Source organism: Hemitrygon akajei, unplaced genomic scaffold (genome assembly GCF_048418815.1).
Source record: "Hemitrygon akajei unplaced genomic scaffold, sHemAka1.3 Scf000034, whole genome shotgun sequence".
In the NCBI taxonomy this organism is placed as follows: Eukaryota; Metazoa; Chordata; class Chondrichthyes; order Myliobatiformes; family Dasyatidae; genus Hemitrygon; species Hemitrygon akajei.
The window spans coordinates 13,552,904-13,571,243 of record NW_027331920.1 but is presented as its reverse complement, the minus strand read 5'-3'; the positions used below and the strand labels follow the sequence as shown (position 1 = coordinate 13,571,243).

At 47.5% G+C, this 18,340-nt stretch overlaps 1 protein-coding gene across 1 annotated transcript; it reads left to right on the top strand.

Moving 5' to 3' along the window:
• The first annotated feature begins 342 nt into the window (after positions 1-342).
• Positions 343-17,632, top strand: LOC140719995 (E3 ubiquitin-protein ligase TRIM39-like). Its single transcript, XM_073034906.1, has 4 exons — positions 343-360; positions 1,368-1,390; positions 1,478-1,596; positions 16,525-17,632. The coding sequence occupies exons 1-4, from the start codon at positions 343-345 to the stop codon at positions 17,076-17,078; spliced, it is 714 nt and encodes a 237-aa protein (XP_072891007.1). The 3' UTR covers positions 17,079-17,632.
• Positions 17,633-18,340: the final 708 nt, after the last annotated feature.

The following is an 18,340-nucleotide window of genomic DNA, read 5'->3' as shown; positions in this document are numbered from 1 at the left end:
ACTTATTCCCTTCACTTTTACCATGTCCCCACTCACCTGACTGGTTATGTAATAAACACGTAACACAGAATACAACGCAGACAGAAAACAGACGTGTTGCTCCTACACACAGCATTTACAAATGGCAGTAAACTGTTTCTCACCAGACAATTGATGCAACTATTCAGGGTTTCTGTTTTCCCAAAACTGGACTTCCACAACTTCTGTACATCCCAGGACAGAATGCAATCTTCTCTGAAATGATTTACTCTGATCATAACACAGAGCTGCTGATTGTGTCCTTAATTAGAACATTAAATATCCTCTAAAACTCCCATTAACACCCAGTTCTACTCACAGGCTATGAGTGTGTCTGGTGCGGTGGGTGTGAGGGTCTCTCTGTCAATCAGTGAGAACAAAGAATGTGACCCACACATCAGACTTAGCCTCCATATCCGGTTTCCATCAGATTACGGAAACTTTCACTGTCTCTACTTTTTCGAATTATTTTTACATGGGATTGTGTCCCGTTCTCTGTCATGAGCAGGCCATTCAGTCCATCTTCTATCAATTTCCCCTCTGCACAAACCTCCTGCCACCTACTCACCGCACCCAGCAACAATGCCCCGAACTCTCTGGTCCCTCACGTGTTTATCTAGCCTCCCCATTACATTCAATCTCTGCTGTTCCATTTCAACCACTCCTGTGGCACTGAGTTCCACATCCTCCTCACTAAATTTCTTGTGGGATTTATTAAAAACCTCCTGGCATTTTATCTTTGACTGAAGGTCTCCCCATAAATAGAAACATAGAAACAAAGAAAACCTGCAGCACAATACAGTCTCTTTGGCCCACAATGCTGTGTCGAACATCTACTGACTTTAGAAATTACCTCGAGTTACCCATAGCTCTCTATTTTTCTAATCTCCATGTACCTGTGTGGGAGTCTCTTGAAAGACCCTATTGCATCCACCTCCACCTTCATTGCCGGCAGCTCATTCCACCCATTCCAAAACACTTACCCGACATCTCCTCCGTACTACTTCCAAGCACCTGTGTCCTCTCGTGTTCGCCATAATGAGGTACTTTTTCCACCTTCGCGCAATCAAATCCATCACTAATCTTAAATTGTTCAATTTTATCATTCTGACGCTTTATCCAGATGGTAATGCACAGCCTGTCCTGTCTTTCCTGTAAGTTTCATCCTCTCAGTAATGGTCTGAATTTCAGAAACTTTCCCTGTAATTTACCCCGTGGTTCTGTATTGCTGGTGTGTGTTTGTGACTGTGGGAGTGGGAATTTTCAACACCTTGTAATGATTTGGATGAAATTCAGGATGTGGACATTAAGTCCAAGTCTAATCAGATTTGTGCTTTTATTTATTTCAGGAGGAAGCTCATCGAAACAGGAGGTAGGACATGCTCTTTACTGAAACCCTGTATGGATTTGTAAAATACTTCAAAATTCCAGTTTATCACCAGCAGTTTAATATTTACAGAATCAGTGACGATGTCCAGGAATTGTCAGTGACAGATGAGGCCCTACCGGTTGAAAAATTCGATCACCTCTATTTGTTGAACACAGTGCTGAGAGAAACACTTGATGCCATTAACCGAGGTAAAACTTACAAAGATTCATTTTTACTTATTCATGAAACACAATTAATTTATAAGCTGAAGCAAGGATTGGCTGTGATAATGGACTGAAGGGGAACTGAAGTTTATTTCACATCAACCCCACCGACTGGGAGGCATCGCTGTCACATGGTCAGCTGGAGATGTCAGACCCCTGGACACACCAGCACAGGGTCACAATACAACCAATACACGGGACTGGAAGATGAACCACTGTGTCCTGATTCCAGACACACTGCACTAACACACCAGGACATGAGTTTGAATCTACCACAAGAGCTGGTAATTTAATACTGACTTGATGATATTGTAGGGAATAAAAGCGAGTATCAGTGTGGTGACAGGGATTGTCCTCTGTGCCCTGTGAGTGCAGACTCTGACTGACACAGGTCTTCCCCCTTCTGGAACCACAACTCTCACTGTTGTTAGAGGCAGAAGAGGGGAGCAGTAGGGACAGGGGACTCAATTGTCAGGAGACAGACAGGAGAATATATGGACGGGAATTGGACACCCGAATGTGCCAAGGTCAGGGATGTCTCCGATCGTGTCTGCAGCATTTAGAGAGGGAGGGAAAACAGCCAGATAACTTGTTGCATTTTGGGACCAATTACATAGGAAGTAAAAACAAAGAGGTCCTGAAAATAGAATTTGGAGAGCTTGGTAGAAAGCTCAGAAGCAGTACCTCCAGGGTTGTAATTTCTGGATTGCTGCCTGTGCCACGTGCTGGTGAGGGTAGAAACAGGATAATTTGACAGATAAACATGGCTGAGAAGGTGGTGCTGGGGACAGGGATTCAGGTTCTTGGATCATCGGGATCTGTTCTGGTGGAGGAATGACCTGCTCAAAAGGGATGGGTTGCACCTCGACCCGAGGGAGAACAATATTCTCACAGAGAGGTTTGATAGAGCTGTTGGGGAGGGTCTGAACTAATTTGGTGGGGTGGGGGGTTGGAAGTGGAGTGAAGGGATAGGACTGATGGTAAAAATGCAAAGATAGCGTGCAGTCAGACTGTCAGATAGGGCGGACAGATACGAGGACAAAATGGCAGCCAGCAGGGTGAGTATCAGTGCATTAGCAATGCAGAATTAAAAAGGGTAGCAGATACAGTACACAAAGTGTTATATCTCAATGCATGGAGTATGAGAAATAAGGTGGATGATCTTGTTGCACTATTACCGATTGTCAGGTATGATGTTGTGGCCATCACGGAATCGTGGCTGAAGGATGGTTGTAGTTGGGAGCTGAATGTCCAAGGTTACACAATGTATCGGTGGTATAGGAAGGTCGGGTGAGGGGGTGTCGTGGCTCTGCTGGTAAATCATCAGGAAGATGTGACATAGGATTGGAAGATGTTGAATCTTGTGGGTTGAGGTAAGGAACTGCAAAAGTAAAAATGACACTGACACCAGTCATATACAGGCCTCCCAACAGTCAGTGGGTTGGGGCCCACCGATTACAACTGGAAATAGAAAAGGTTGATGAAAAGGACAATGTTATAATAATCACGGGAGATTTCAACATGCAGGGCAATTGAGAAAATCAGGTTGGTAAAGGATCTCAAGAGAGTGAGTTTGTTGAATGCAATGTGATGACTTTCTAGAGCAGTTTGTCGTTGAGCGTACTCGGGGAACAGCTCTACTGGATTGGCTGTTATGTATTGAACCAGAGCTGAGTAGTTAAAAGAACCCTTAGGAAGCAGTGCTCACAACACGACTGAGTTCAACTTGAAATTTGATAAGGAGAAAGTAAAGTCTGACATTGTAGTATTTCAGAGGTGTGAAAGAAATTACATTGGTCTGAGAGAGGAGTTGGCCAAAGTAAATTGGAAGGAGATGCTGGCAGGGATGAGAGAAGAGCAGAAATGGTGTCAGTTTCTGGGAGAATGTGAGAGGTGAAGGATAGATGTATTCCAAAAATAAATAAATACTCAAATGGCAAAATAGTAAAACCGTGGCTGACAAGGGAAGACAAGTTAATGTAAAGGCAAAAGAGAAGGGATACAACTAAACAAAAATTAGTAGGAAGACAGAGGATTGGGAAGCTTGTAAATATCTACAGAGAGGAACTGAAAGGATGATTGGATGGGAAAAATAAACAAGAAATTGATTTAAATTGACTTTATTACTTACATCTTCATATACATGAGGATTAAAATCTTTACGTTACGTCTCCACCTAAATATGCAATGCGCAATTTATAGTAATTTATGATGAATTATATGTATAACATGCTGGTCAATATAACATAAAAATACAGTTGTGTCAGCATGAGTTAATCAGTCTGATGGCCTGGTTGAAGAAGCTGTCCCCGAGCCTGCTGCTCCTGGCTTTTATGCTGTGGTACCGTATCCCGGATGGTAGCAACTGGTACAGTTTGTGGTTGGGGTGACTCTGGTCTCCAATGATCCTTCAGGCCCTTTTTACACACCTGTCTTTGTAAAACAAGTTAGCAAACAATACCAAATTGTTTTTCAAGTATTGTAAAAAAATAAAACAGAGATGAGAGTGGATATAGGACCGCTGGAAAATGAGGCCGGATATATAATAACGCGGGATAAAGAGATGGCAGATAAACCAAATATTTTGCACCAGTCTTCACCGTGGAAGACACTAGCACTGTGCCCGGTGTTGAAGGGTGCTAGGGAAGAGAAGTGAGTGCAGTTATTGTTACAAGGGAGAAGGTGCTCAAAAAGCTGAAAGACCTAAAGGTACATAAGTCACCCGGACCAGATGAACTGCACCCTAGTGTTCTGAAAGAGGTTTTGACATTGTGGAGGCATTTGAAATGATCTCCCAAAAATTATTGGACCCTGGCATGGTGCCAGAGGGCTGGAAAATTACTCTTTAAGTAAGAGGGAAGGTAACACAAAGGAAATTACAGACCAGTTCGCCTCACCTCTGTGGTTGGGAAGAAATTGGACTCAACTGTTAAATATGAGGTTATGGAATACTTGGTGACACTAGACAAGACAGGGCAAGTCAGCATGGCTTCGTTAAGGGAATATCCTGCCTGACAAACCTGTTGGATTCTTTGAGGAGATTACAAGCAGGATCGATAAAGGGGATGCAGTGGATGTTGTATATTTGGAATCTCGGAAGGCCTTTGACAAGGTGCCACACATGAAGGTGGTAACCAGGTTAAGAGGCCATGGTGTTACCGAAAAGTTACAGGCATGGTTAGGACATTGGCTGATTGGTAGGAAACAGCGAATGAGAGTAAAGGGATCCTTTTCTGGTTGAGTGCCAGTGACTTGTGTTCCACAGGGGTCAGTGTTAGGACACCTTCATTTTAGGCTGTATATCAAGATTTGGCAGATGAAATAGACCATAAGATATAGGAGCAGAAGTAGGTCATTCAGCCCATCGAGTCTGTTCCACCATTCAGTCATGGGCAGATCCAATTCTTCCAGTCATCCCCACTCTCCTGCTTTCACCATATACCCTTTGATGCCCTGGCTAATCAAGACCCTATCCTCTCTGACTTAAATATGACTTGGCCTTAACAGCCACTTGTGGCAACAAATTCCACAGATTTTCCACACACTGACTAAAGTAATTTCTCCACATCTCAGTTCTAAAAGGAAGTCCTTCAATCCTGAAGTCATACCCTGTTGTCCTGGAGTAGATGGCTTTGTTTCCAAGTTTGCATATGATATGAAGATTGGTGGAGGGGCCGGTAGTGTTGAGGAAACAGTTAGGCTGCACAAGGACTTGAATGAGGAGAATGGGAAAGAAAGTGGCAAATGATATACGACGTTGGAAAATACATGGTCATGCACTTTGGTCGTAGAAATAATGTGCGGATTTTTTTTTCAAATGGGGAGAAAACCCAAAATGCTGAGATGAAAATGGACTTAGCAGTCATTCTGCAGAACACACTAAAGGTTAACTTGCAGGTAGAGTCAATGGTGAGGAAGGCAAATCCAATGTTAGTATTCAATTCAAGGGGTTTAGATAGCATTCAATCCAAGAGCAGGGATGTGATGCTGAGGCTTGATAAGGCAGAGGTGAAGCCTCACCTTGAGTATTGTGAACAGTTTTCTAAGAAAAGATGTGCTGGCATTGCAGAAGGTTCATTTCATAAGGATGTATCCGGGAATGAAAGGGTTATCATACGAGGAACGTTTGATAGTTCTGTGTCTGTACTCGATAGAATTTAGAAAGATGAGGGGGGATCTCATTGAAACATTTTGAATGTTGAAAGGCCCAGACAGAGTAGATGTGGAAAGGATGTTTCCCATGGTGGTGGAGTTTAGGACAACAGGGCACAGCCTCAAATTAGAGGGGCATCTATTTAAAGCACATGTGAACAAATTTGAGCCAGCAGCTGGTGAATTTGTGGAACTTATTGTGTGCATTTAAGGCAGAGCTTGATAGGTTCTAGATTGGACACAGTATCAAAGGTTACGGGGAGAAGGGAGTGGGGCTGAGGAGGGAACAAAAGGATCAGCCATGATTGAATGGCGGAGCAGACTCGATGGGCAAATGGCCTAATTCTGCTCCTATGTCTTATGGTGATCAGACCACTACATCAAAGCATTGTGAGAATGAGCTCGGACACACCAACAAGCATTGACATGGGTCAAGATTTCATCTCGGGAGAAGCACACACAGCATAACCGGCCTGGCAAAGCTCCCTCACACACATACACAGGAAGGACTGGCAGATTGTAGTCAGAGCCTCAGCAATGTACGTTGTTATTTCCCTCAGTAACCTGGAAACCAGTCTCTTCAGAGACAGTCATTTATTCATTTAAACAACTCAATCACATGTGACACATTGTCAAAACACACCAGACATGTGATGACACACTGTAACATACAAATTCTTCAATATGCACACTCTCCTTCAATGTGTATACACACCAGACGAATATTTACCACAATCAACAGACACACACACACACACACACACACACACACACACACACACACACACACACACACACACACACACACACACACACACACACACACACACACACACACACACACACACACAGATATACTATGAGAGTGTGACACACGGCCACAGAAGTAGGCACAAATTCCCATTTAGGATTGAAATCTGCCGTCCTTACCCAGTCTGTCTGTTCTGTGGCACTGAGCTGCCCTCTGACGTGACGTCACATCAACACTTCACAGACAGACTCCGGGGTGAGATTCCTCAGGAGGATGATCTGGGAGTGTTTGATGGATGTTGAACTCACGGCCCACTTCATCAATCTGCAAGACTAAGGTGTCTTCTTGAGCATGGCCCATTTTTAGATAGATAGATACTTTATTCATCCCCATGGGGAAATTCAACATTTTTTTCCAATGTCCCATACACTTATTGTAGCAAAACTAATTACAACCAATACTTAACTCAGTCAAAATATGATATGCATCTAAATCACTCTCTCAAAAAGCATTAATAATAGCTTTTAAAAAGTTCTTGTGTGTGTTTAACCTTTAACCATTTCCCTTCTGTGCACCTGCCCAAATTTATTTTAAAATATTTTATTTTTACCTGTTTCTACAGCGTCTGAGGTCAAATTCCATTTACCAACCTCCCTCTCCATGAGAATATTACCCGATAGACCACTCAGAAAAATTTCCCATCTCACTTTCAATCTGAGGCCTCTGGTTCTGTACTCCAATTTCTTGGAAAAACAAACATTATTTAAGCTCCTTATGAATTATTTACCTCGATAACGGGTCATACCTGAACATCCTACAGTACAGCTGAATAGCCTGCCATGTGCAGAAGTTCGCTGATGACACGGCCATAGTGGGGTGTGTCAGGAATGGACAGGAGGAAGAGTATAGGAAACTGATACAGGACTTTGTGATATGGTGCAACTCAAACTACCTGCGTCTCAATATCACCAAGACCAAGGAGATGGTGGTGGACTTTAGGAGATCTAGGCCTCATATGGAGCCAGTGATCATTAATGGAGAATGTGTGGAGCAGGTTAAGACCTACAAGTATCTGGGAGTACAGTTAGATGAGAAGCTAGACTGGTCTGCCAACACAGATGCCTTGTGCAGGAAGGCACAGAGTCGACTGTACTTCCTTAGAAGGTTGGCATCATTCAATGTTTGTAGTGAGATGCTGAAGATGTTCTATAGGTCAGTTGTGGAGAGCGCCCTCTTCTTTGTGGTGGCGTGTTGGGGAGGAAGCATTAAGAAGAGGGACGCCTCACGTCTTAATAAGCTGGTAAGGACGGCGGGCTCTGTCGTGGGCAAAGTACTGGAGAGTATAACATCGGTAGCAGAGCGAAGGGCGCTGAGTAGGCTACGGTCAATTATGGAAAACCCTGAACATCCTCTACATACCACCATCCAGAGACAGAGAAGCAGTTTCAGCGACAGGTTGCTATCGATGCAATGCTCCTCAGACAGGATTAAGAGATCAATACTCCCCAATGCCATTCGGCTTTACAATTCAACTGCCAGGAGTAAGATATGTTAAAGTGCCGGGGTTAGGACTCAATGTATTTAAGTAAACTACTTAAGAACTTTTTAAAAGCTATTATTAATGCTTTTTGAGAGGGTGATTTTAGATGCATATCATATTTTTACTAAGTTAAGTATTGTATGTAATTAGTTTTGCTACAATAAGTATATGAGACATTGGAAAAAATGTTGAATTTCCCCATGGGGATGAATAAAGTATCTATCTATCTATCTTATCCACTCTCTGCTTTTAACCCAAGCCCCCAGGCCTGGTAACATCCTCCTGAAGCCTCCTGTCCAGTGTAATGACATCCTCCCCATATTCGGGAACCGGAAATGCAGACAATGCTCCAAGTGTGGTCTATCATCGACATCAAAGGCCTTGCTGAATTTCATGTGGACAGTGTGGAATAGGCTGATGAATACAGGACTGAAAGTGTTTTTTTAAATTGGGACAAGAAGGGCGGCGTGGGAGCTAAATTCTGAAGGAAGGCAGTTTTTTAAAAAAAAACTTTGCGTACAAGAACGGCAAGACTGCGCAGGACAGCGCGGAGAGTTTAAAAAGATGACCACCCTATACAGCGGGCAGCGGAGTGGGTGGCAGCAGAGTGTAGGGCTTTGGCTCAACGGGCTTAGGCGGTAACGGGAAGAGAGAGCGAGGCACCGACTCTTTTTCTCCCCTTGGCAAATCGGCCTGGACGGACGGGGGAAAAGCAGGGCACATTAGCCAATGGTTTAAAAAGTTTGTGTATTTGGCGAAGTAAGTGGGTGAGTAGACCTATCTTTCTTTGTTTCATTCCTGTAGAATTAGGTAGCATGTCTGCAGGGTTAGTGCTTTGTTCAGGGTGTCAGATGTGGGAATCCTGGGAGACCTCCAGCCTCCCTGATAGCCACATCTGCACCAGGTGAACCGAGATTCAGCTCCTCGGAGACCGTGTTAGGGATCTGGAGCTGCAGCTTGATGACCTACTGCTTATTAGAGAAAATGAAGAGGTGATAGACAGGAGCTACAGGGAGGTAGTCATCCCTAGGCTACAGGGGTCAGAAAACTGGGTGACATCAGGAGAGGGAGGGGAAATGCCTGGATAGTGGAGAGCACCCCTGTGGCTGCCCCCCTCAGCAACAAGTATATCGTTTCAGATGCTGTTGAGGGGGATGACCTGACAGGGGACGGCCACGGTGACCGGGTCTCTGGCACTGAGCCTGGCGCTGTTGTGCAGGAGGGAAGGAGGGAGAAGAGGAATGCGGTAGTCATAGGGGATTCCATAGTCAGGGGAACAGACAGGAGATTCTGTGAGCCTGGTAGAGATACCCGCATGGTGTGCTGCCTCCCAGGTGCCAGGGTACGGGATGTCTCGGATCGGGTCCAGAATATTCTGAAGGGAGAGGGCGAGCAGCCAGCTGTCTTGGTACATGCTGGTACCAATGACATAGAGAGGAAAAGGGAGGAGGTCCTGAAGAGAGATTTCCAGGAGTTAGGAATGAAGCTGAGAAGCAGGACCTCCAGGGTAGTAATCTCAGGATTGCTACCTGTGCCAATTGCTAGCGAGGGCAAGAATAGTAGGATCAGGCAGATGAATGCGTGGCTGAGAGACTGGTGCAGGGGGCAGGGCTTCAGATTCTTGGATTATTGGGATCTCTTCTGGGGGAAGTATTACCTGTTCAAAAAGGACGGGTTACACCTGAACCATAGCGGGAATGTTTAATAGAGCTGTTAGGGAGGGTTGAAACTAATTTGGCAGGGGGATGGGAAACCGGAATGATAGAGTGGAGGAGGGGGAGAACAGAAATAAATCTAAGATAGTGAGCAGTAAAGATGTCAGGAAGGACAGGCAGGTGATGGGGCAAATTTATAGCCAATGGGATGAGTTGCAGTGCAATCAATGCAAAAAGTACCAAATACTGGACTTAAGGTGTTATACTTAAATACACACAGCATAAGGAATAAGGTGGATGATCTTGTCGTACAGATACAGATTGGCAGGTATAATTTTGTGGCCATCACTGAGACGTGGCTAAAGGATGCATGTCTCAGAGAGCTGAACGTCCAAGGATACACGGTGTATCGGAAGGATAGGCAGGTAGGCAGAGGGGGTGGCATGGCTTTATTGGTAAGAAATGATATTAAATCATTAGAAAGAGGTGACATAGGATCGGAAGGTGCAGAATCTTTCTGGGTTGAGCTAAGAAATCGCAGGGGTAAAAGGACCCTGATGGCAGTTATCTACAGGCCTCCTAACAGCTGCAATGAGGTGGACTACAAATTACAACAGGAAATAGAAAAGGTTTGCCAGAAGGGCAGTGTTATGATAATTGTGGGGGTTTTTAACATGCGAGTGGATTGGGAAAATCAGGTCGACACTGGATCTCAAGAGAGAGAATTTGTAGAATGTCTACGAGATGGCTTTTCAGAACAGCTTGTTGTTGAGCCCACTAGGGGATCAGAGATACTGGATTGGATATTGTGTAATGACCCAGAGGTGATTAGAGAGATTGAGGTGAAGGGACCGTTAGGAGACAGTGATCGTAACATGATTGAGTTCACTGTGAAATTTGAGAAAGAGAAGCTGAAATCCGATGTGATGGTATTGCAGTGGAGTAAAGGAAGTTACAGTGGCACGAGAGAGGAACTGGCCAAATTTGACTGGAAAGGGACACTAGTGGGAGGATGGCAGAGCAGCAGTGGCTGGAGTTTATGCGAGAAGTGAGGAAGGTGCAAGACAGATATATTCCAAAGAAGAAGAAATTTTCGAATGGAAAAAGGATGCAACTGTGGCTGACAAGAGAAGTGAAAGCCAAAGTAAAAGCAAAGGAGAGGGCATTCAAGGAAACAAAAATTAGTGGGAAGTCAGAGGATTGGGAAGGTTTTAAAAGGTTACAAAAGGAAACTAAGAAGGCCATTAAGAGGGAAAAGATGAACTATGAAAGGAAGCTAGCAAATAATATCAGAGAAGATACTAAAAGCTTTTTCAAGTATATAAAGAGTAAAAAACAGGTGAGAGTGGAGAAAGGACCAATAGAAAATGATGCTGGAGAAATTGTAATGGGAGATAAGGAGATGGCTGAGGAACTGAACGAGTATTTGCATCAGTCCTCACTGAGGAAGATATCAGCAGTATACCGGACACTCAAGGGTGTCAGGGAAGAGAAGTGTGCACAGTCACAATTACGACAGAGAAAGTACTCAGGAAGCTGAACAGTCTAAGGGTAGATAAATCTCCAGGACCAGATGGAATGCACCCTTGTGTTTTGAAGGAAGTAGCTGTGGAGATCGCAGAGGCATTAGCAATGATCTTTCAAAAGTCAATAGATTCTGACATGGTTCCGGAGGAGTGGAAGATTGTAAATGCCACTCTGGTATTAAAGAAAGGGGCAAGGAAGCAAAATGTAAATTATAGACCTGTTAGCTTGAGAAATGGTTGGGAGGTTTCTGGAGTCAATTGTCAAGGATGAGGTTACGGAGTCATATGACAAGATAGGCCGAACTCAGCATGGTTTCCTTAAAGGAAAATCCTGCCTGACAAACAAGATAAGAGCCCATGGAATTACGGGAAATTTACATATGTGGATAGATCGTTGGCGGATTGGCAGGAAACAGAGAGTGGGAATAAAGGATCCTATTCTGGTTGTCTGTCGGTTACCAGTGGTGTTCCACAGGGGTCCTTGTTGGGGCCGTTTCTTTTTACGTTGTATATCAACGATTTGGATTATGGAATAGATGGCTTTGTGGCTAAGTTTGCTGATGATACAAAGATAGGTGGAGGGGACGGTAGTGCTGAGGAAACAGAGAGTCTGCAGAGAGACTTGGATAGATTAGGAGAATGGTCAAAGAAGTGGCAAATGAAATACAATGTTGAAAAGTGTATGGTCATGCACGTTGGTAGAAGAAATAAACGGGCTGACTATTATTTAAATGGAGAGAGAATTCAAAATTCTGAGATGTGTTACGAACCCCGTAACTGGGTCACTTACCAGCAAAGATAGAGAGGTCGGTTGAAGTCTGATGGTACTATTTTTAACAGTATTTATTGGTAAAAATACACAAAAATAATATCAATGCAAACATACAGATAATATACGTCGTCAATACTAAATCTAAAAGTGCGGGTATAATAATAATCAATAAGAAATAACTATCGTTGTCTAGGGGATAATGTATTGTCCGATTGAAATATAAAAGTCACTCAGTTCATGCAGGCTTCAGCATTTGGTTGGAGTCAAGAGAGAGTTTTTAGAAACTTGCCAGCTTTTCCTTTTTATGATGCCGATCCTTCGAAATTTCGTTGGTGGCCTCTTCTTTAGCGAAGCCGTTCTTCCGTGGTAAGGCCCCAATCCCAGGCAACGGGAAAGGACGCACGCGAGCCCTCCACCGGCTGTCGCTATTAAACGCTGTCACGGGATTTCTAACATTTCTCCTGGAGCGTCTCAAGGGGTTGTTTCCCAGACCCGCTTTTATCCTTACTCACGGGGTCTCAGATGTCAATCAGGTTGGGATGATGCAATCCCTCAATCAGCCCACTCCGGTCATTCGCTGAGGGCTTCAATGAATAGTACAGTACTCAATACACAATTCCGTCTCCAAGAGACAATGGCCGTTATCCGTGGCTTAGTCTTGCTGAGGGGCCAGGACACATTGCAAAAACCTTGAGGATTCTCTCTCATTTCCTGGGTCCCAGACCCGAATTAAAAGCCATCTTGCGATTCTCAAGAAGGAGGGGACGAATTTGTACCCTTCGGCCCGTGAGAGTTGTTGCACATTCGGAACAGATGCAATGGGACTTGGGAGTGCTCGTGCAGGATACCCTTAAGGTTAACCTCCAGGTTGAGTCGGTGGTGAAGAAGGCGAATGCAATGTTGGCATTCATTTCTAGAGGAATAGAGTATAGGAGCAGGGATGTGATGTTGAGGCTCTATAAGGCACTGGTAAGACCTCACTTGGAATACTGTGTGCAGTTTTGGGCTCCTTATTTAAGAAAGGATGTTCTGACATTGGAGAGGGTTCAGAGAAGATTCGCTAGAATGATTCCGGGAATGAGAGGGTTAACATATGAAAAACATTTGACCGTTCTTGGACTGTACTCCTTGGAGTTTAGAAGAATGAGGGGGAACTTCACAGAAATATTTCGAATGTTAAAATGCATGGACAGAGTGGTTGTGGCAAAGTTGTTTCCCATGGTGGGGGAGTCTAGTACGAGAGGACATGACTTAAGGATTGAAGGGCGACCATTCAGAACGGAGATGTGAAGAAATTTTTTTAGCCAGAGGGTGGTGAATCTGTGAATTTCTTGCGGCAGTGGAGGCCAGGTCATTGGGTGTATTTAAAGCAGAGATTGATAGGTATGTGTGTAGCCAGGGTATCAAAGGTCATGGTGAGAAGGTGGGGGAGTGGGACTAAATGGGAGAATTGATCAGCTGATGATAAAATGTCGGAGCGGATTCGAAGGGCCGAGTGGCCGGCTTCTGCTGCTTTGTCTTATGGTCTTATTTGAATGCACAACTATACAGAATAAGGATCTTGTAGCACAGGTAGAGTTTGACAGGTACAAACTTAGGCAGGTACGACTTTGGTCAAAGGAATAAAAGCAGAGACAATTCTGCAAACAGGGCGAAATTCAAAAATCAGAGGTGCAAAGGGACATGGGTGTCCTTGTGCAGGATTCCCTGAAGGTTAACTTGCAGTTTGTGTCAGTGGTAAGATTGGCAAACTCAATGTTTGCTTTCACTTCGAGAGGATTAGAATACAAGAGCAAGGATGTAATTCTGAGGTTTTATAAGGAATTGGTCAGACCACACTTGGAGTATCGTGAGCAGTTTTTGGGTCCCTTCTATTGGAAGACGTACTGGCATTGGAGAGGGTCCAGAAGATTCACAAGAATGATTCCGGGAATGAAAAAATTAACATATGAGGACTGTCTGATGGTTCTGGGCCTGTATTCACAGGAGTTTAGAGGAATGTCTGATTTATTATCTCCATCAACCCTATTCTCCCGCCTCCTCCCCATAACATTGGAGACACTGACCAATCAAGAAGTTTACTTATTAACTTCTGCTTTAAAAATCAAACATGAGAAACTCTGCAGATGCTGGTAATCCAAGCTACACAGGTCCTGATGAAGGGTCTCGCCAGATCTCTCTGACTCATGTCTGGAGAGAGTTGATGTTGGGAGGATGTGGGTGGGTCGAGAACGGTAAGCACAGCCTCCGACTGTAGAGATGAGGAGGAATTCCTTTATCCACAGGATAGTGAATCTGCCACAGGCGGCTGTGGAGGACAAATAATTGAGTATATTTAAAGCAGAGTAACACAAACAAATTTTTGGGGGAACAGCAGGCTGGGAAGTTTCTACGGAAAAGAGTAAACAGTCCACGGTTCAGACTGAAACACTTCGTCAAGACCTGTGTTGCTTAAGGGTTCCTGCAAATTCATCCTCGTCCTAATGAGGGGCCGCGGGGGATGGGGTTGTGGGAAAGGGGACAAAGTCATCCTCATCTGCCATCTTTGCCCCCTCTAGCTTCTCATTACGTCTACACACACAGTTCACCCACGGGGTTTCCACCTCTCCCCCCTCCTGGTTCAATCTGCCATTCATCTCTCCCCTACAGGTTCCCATTATCACCTCCTTTACTGTCTCAAACCATCACACTGCCCCACTTCACACTCACAAATGAATGTGAACATTGTATGACGGGCCTGTTCCTGTGCTGTACTGCTCTATGTTCTCTGTTCCCAGTTTCGAAGAATGAGATGAGATCTCATGGAAACACAAAATTCTTTCAGGGGTCAACAGGCAGGAGTGAGGGAGGATGTTTCCCCTGTTCAATGGAAAACCCTTGGGGAGACATTAGTTTTTGACCCGCTTTCGTCGGGTCAAACCTCCCCCCGATCCCCGGGGCCGCGCTGTCCGAGTCTCCCCCCGATCCCCGGGGCCGCGCTGTCCGAGTCTCCCCTCGATCCCCGGGGCCGCGCTGCCCGAGTCTCCCCCCGATCCCCGGGGCCGCGCTGCCCGAGTCTCCCCCCGATCCCCGGGGCCGCGCTGTCCGAGTCTCCCCCCGATCCCCGGGGCCGCACTGCCCGAGTCTCCCCCCGATCCCCGGGGCCGCGCTGTCCGAGTCTCTCCCCGATCCCCGGGGCCGCGCTGCCCAAGTCTCCCCCCGATCCCCGGGGCCGCGCTGTCCGAGTCTCCCCCCCCGATCCCCGGGGCCGCGCTGTCCGAGTCTCCCCCGATCCCCGGGGCCGCGCTGCCCGAGTCTCCCCCCCCCGATCCCCGGGGCCGCGCTGCCCGAGTCTCCCCCCCCGATCCCCGGGGCCGCGCTGTCCGAGTCACCCCCCGATCCCCGTGGCCGCGCTGCCCGAGTCTCCCCCCCCGATCCCCGGGGCCGCACTGCCCGAGTCTCCCCCCGATCCCCGGGGCCGCGCTGTCCGAGTCTCCCCCCGATCCCCGGGGCCCCGCTGCCCGAGTCTCCCCCCGATCCCCGGGGCCGCGCTGCCCGAGTCTCCCCCCGATCCCCGGGGCCGCGCTGCCCGAGACTCCCCCCGAACCCCGGGGCCTCGCTGCCCAAGTCTCCCCCCGATCCCCGGGGCCGCGCTGTCCGAGTCTCCCCCCCCCGATCCCCGGGGCCGCGCTGTCCGAGTCTCCCCCGATCCCCGGGGCCGCGCTGCCCGAGTCTCCCCCCCCGATCCCCGGGGCCGCGCTGCCCGAGTCTCCCCCCCCGATCCCCGGGGCCGCGCTGTCCGAGTCACCCCCCGATCCCCGTGGCCGCGCTGCCCGAGTCTCCCCCCCCGATCCCCGGGGCCGCACTGCCCGAGTCTCCCCCCGATCCCCGGGGCCGCGCTGTCCGAGTCTCCCCCCGATCCCCGGGGCCGCGCTGTCCGAGTCTCCCCCCGATCCCCGGGGCCGCGCTGTCCGAGTCTCCCCCCGATCCCCGGGGCCGCGCTGTCCGAGTCTCCCCCCGATCCCCGGGGCCGCGCTGCCCGAGTCTCCCCCCGATCCCCGGGGCCGCGCTGTCCGAGTCTCCCCCCGATCCCCGGGGCCGCGCTGCCCGAGACTCCCCCCGAACCCCGGGGCCTCGCTGCCCGAGACTCCCCCCGATCCCCGGGGCCCCGCTGCCCGAGTCTCCCCCCGATCCCCGGGGCCGCGCTGCCCGAGTCTCCCCCCGATCCCCGGGGCCGCGCTGCCCGAGACTCCCCCCGAACCCCGGGGCCTCGCTGCCCGAGTCTCCCCCCGATCCCCGGGGCCGCGCTGCCAGAGTCTCCCCCCGATCCCCGGGGGCCGCGCTGTCCGAGTCTCCCCCCCGATCCCCGGGGCCGCGCTGCCCGAGTCTCCCCCCGATCCCCGGGGCCGCGCTGTCCGAGTCTCCCCCCCGATCCCCGGGGCCGCGCTGCCCGAGTCTCCCCCCGATCCCCGGGACCGCGCTGTCCGAGTCTCCCCCCGATCCCCGGGGACTCTCTAATTCTCTGCTTCTCCCCCCAGTCTCTGTCACCCTGGATGTGGAAACGGCGCATCCGTATCTCGAGGTGTCTGAGGATCGGAAGAGTGTGAGACGGACCGGGACCTGCAGGAATCTCCCTGACACCGGGAAGAGATTCACAATCTGGCTTTGTGTGCTGGGATCGGAGGGATTCACATCGGGGAGACATTACTGGGAGGTGGAGGTGACGGGGAATCGGGTCTGGTGGCTGGGAGTCGCCGCAGAGTCTGTGGAGAGGAAGGGACGGGTCAGTCTGAGTCCGGAGACCGGATTCTGGGTCATCGGGCGGTATTATGACGTGTTACATCGGGATTGTGACGTGTTCTATGGTCTCCCCTCCCCCGAGTTCCGTCTCGCTGCCGGTCCCATCCCCGGGAGGGTGGGAGTTTATCTCAGTTACGAGTCCGGGACAGTTTCATTTTACAACGCGGAGACCAAGTCCCGTCTCCACACCTTCACTGGGAATAAATTCACGGGGAAACTTTATCCTTTCTTCATGACCTGGGATGGAAGCCAGTGGCTGAGAATCTGCTCCGGTTCCGCTCCGGGTCTGTAAACGGGTCGGGTCCCGGGACCGGCGTCAGGAGTAAAGTCCCTGTAAATATAAATGTGCGGAGAGTGCAGTTAAATACGTGGCTAAGGAGATGGTGCAGGAGGAGGGCTTCATGTTTCTGGACAATTCGGCTTTGTTCCCGGGAAGGTGGGGCCTGTTCCGACGGGACGGTTTGCCCCTGAACTGGAGGGGGACTAACATCCTTGCGGGTAGATTTGCCAGTGCTGCTCGGGGGGTGGGAGGGGGTGTTAAAAAGATTTGCAGAGGGAGGGGAACCAGAGTGTTAGAGCAGATAGTGAGGTGGAGGAGGATAAAGGTCATGCGAGGACTGCATGTATAGACAGAAATCAAAGGTTTGTACATTAGGTTGTAAATTTATTTTCAGAACTTTAGAAATTGTGGAAAACAAAGATTTCTAAAAAGATTTTGATGAAGAACATGATCAGAACATATGTGAAAAAGTGGCTACTTCAGTTTTACACCTATCGCAATAATTGTCTATGTTAGGAAATATTTTGGATAGTCTCTCCTTAGTTAAATAGTAAAAGTGAACAATTTTAAATTGAATTAAACACTGATTGGCACATATCAAAGAAGAATTGACTATCTTCATTAACAAAGGTCATATTAAGTTCTCTCTCCCAATCTTGTTTAATTTTTAGTGATTAAGGGGATCAGTATTTTTGCATTTATTTATTTTTATTTTCATTTATTTTGTGATGGTCGATTGATGACTTTTGAAGAGTTAATTAGCAAATATTCTCTCTCTCATACACACTTTCTGCAATATCTTCAGGTTAGATATTTTTTACAAAAATACTTTTCTAAGTTTACATATATTAATCTGATTTGTTGGATACTGTTTTGAATAAGAATCCTTTAGTAAGAGGTTTATACATGATAGAAATATTCGTTGTTTCAGATGTGATAGAGGGGGAGGAGTGGCATTACTAGTCAGGGAAAATATCACAGCTGTGCGTAGACAGGACAGACCGGAGGGCTTGTCTACAGAGGTCATATGGGTGGAGCTGAGGAACGGGAAAGGTGTGACCACACTAATAGGGGTGTATTATAGACCGCCCAATAGTCAGAGAGAATTGGAGGAGCAAACCTGTATAAAGATAGTAGACCGATGTAAGAAACAGGAAGTTGTAATAGTAGGGGATTTTAACTTTCCACATATTGACTGGGACTCCGAAACTGTAAAAGGGCTAGATGGCTTGGAGTTTGTGAAATGTTTTCAGGAAAGTTTTCTAAATCAATAT

What these genes read in the sequence shown, in the direction of transcription:
- LOC140719995 (XM_073034906.1), top strand. An exon ending in GAAGCTCATCGAAACAGGAG is followed by an intron (nt 1,391 to 1,477) that starts GTAGGACATGCT and finishes TAATATTTACAG; the next exon opens with AATCAGTGACGATGTCCAGG. An exon ending in ACTTGATGCCATTAACCGAG is followed by an intron (nt 1,597 to 16,524) that starts GTAAAACTTACA and finishes TTCTCCCCCCAG; the next exon opens with TCTCTGTCACCCTGGATGTG.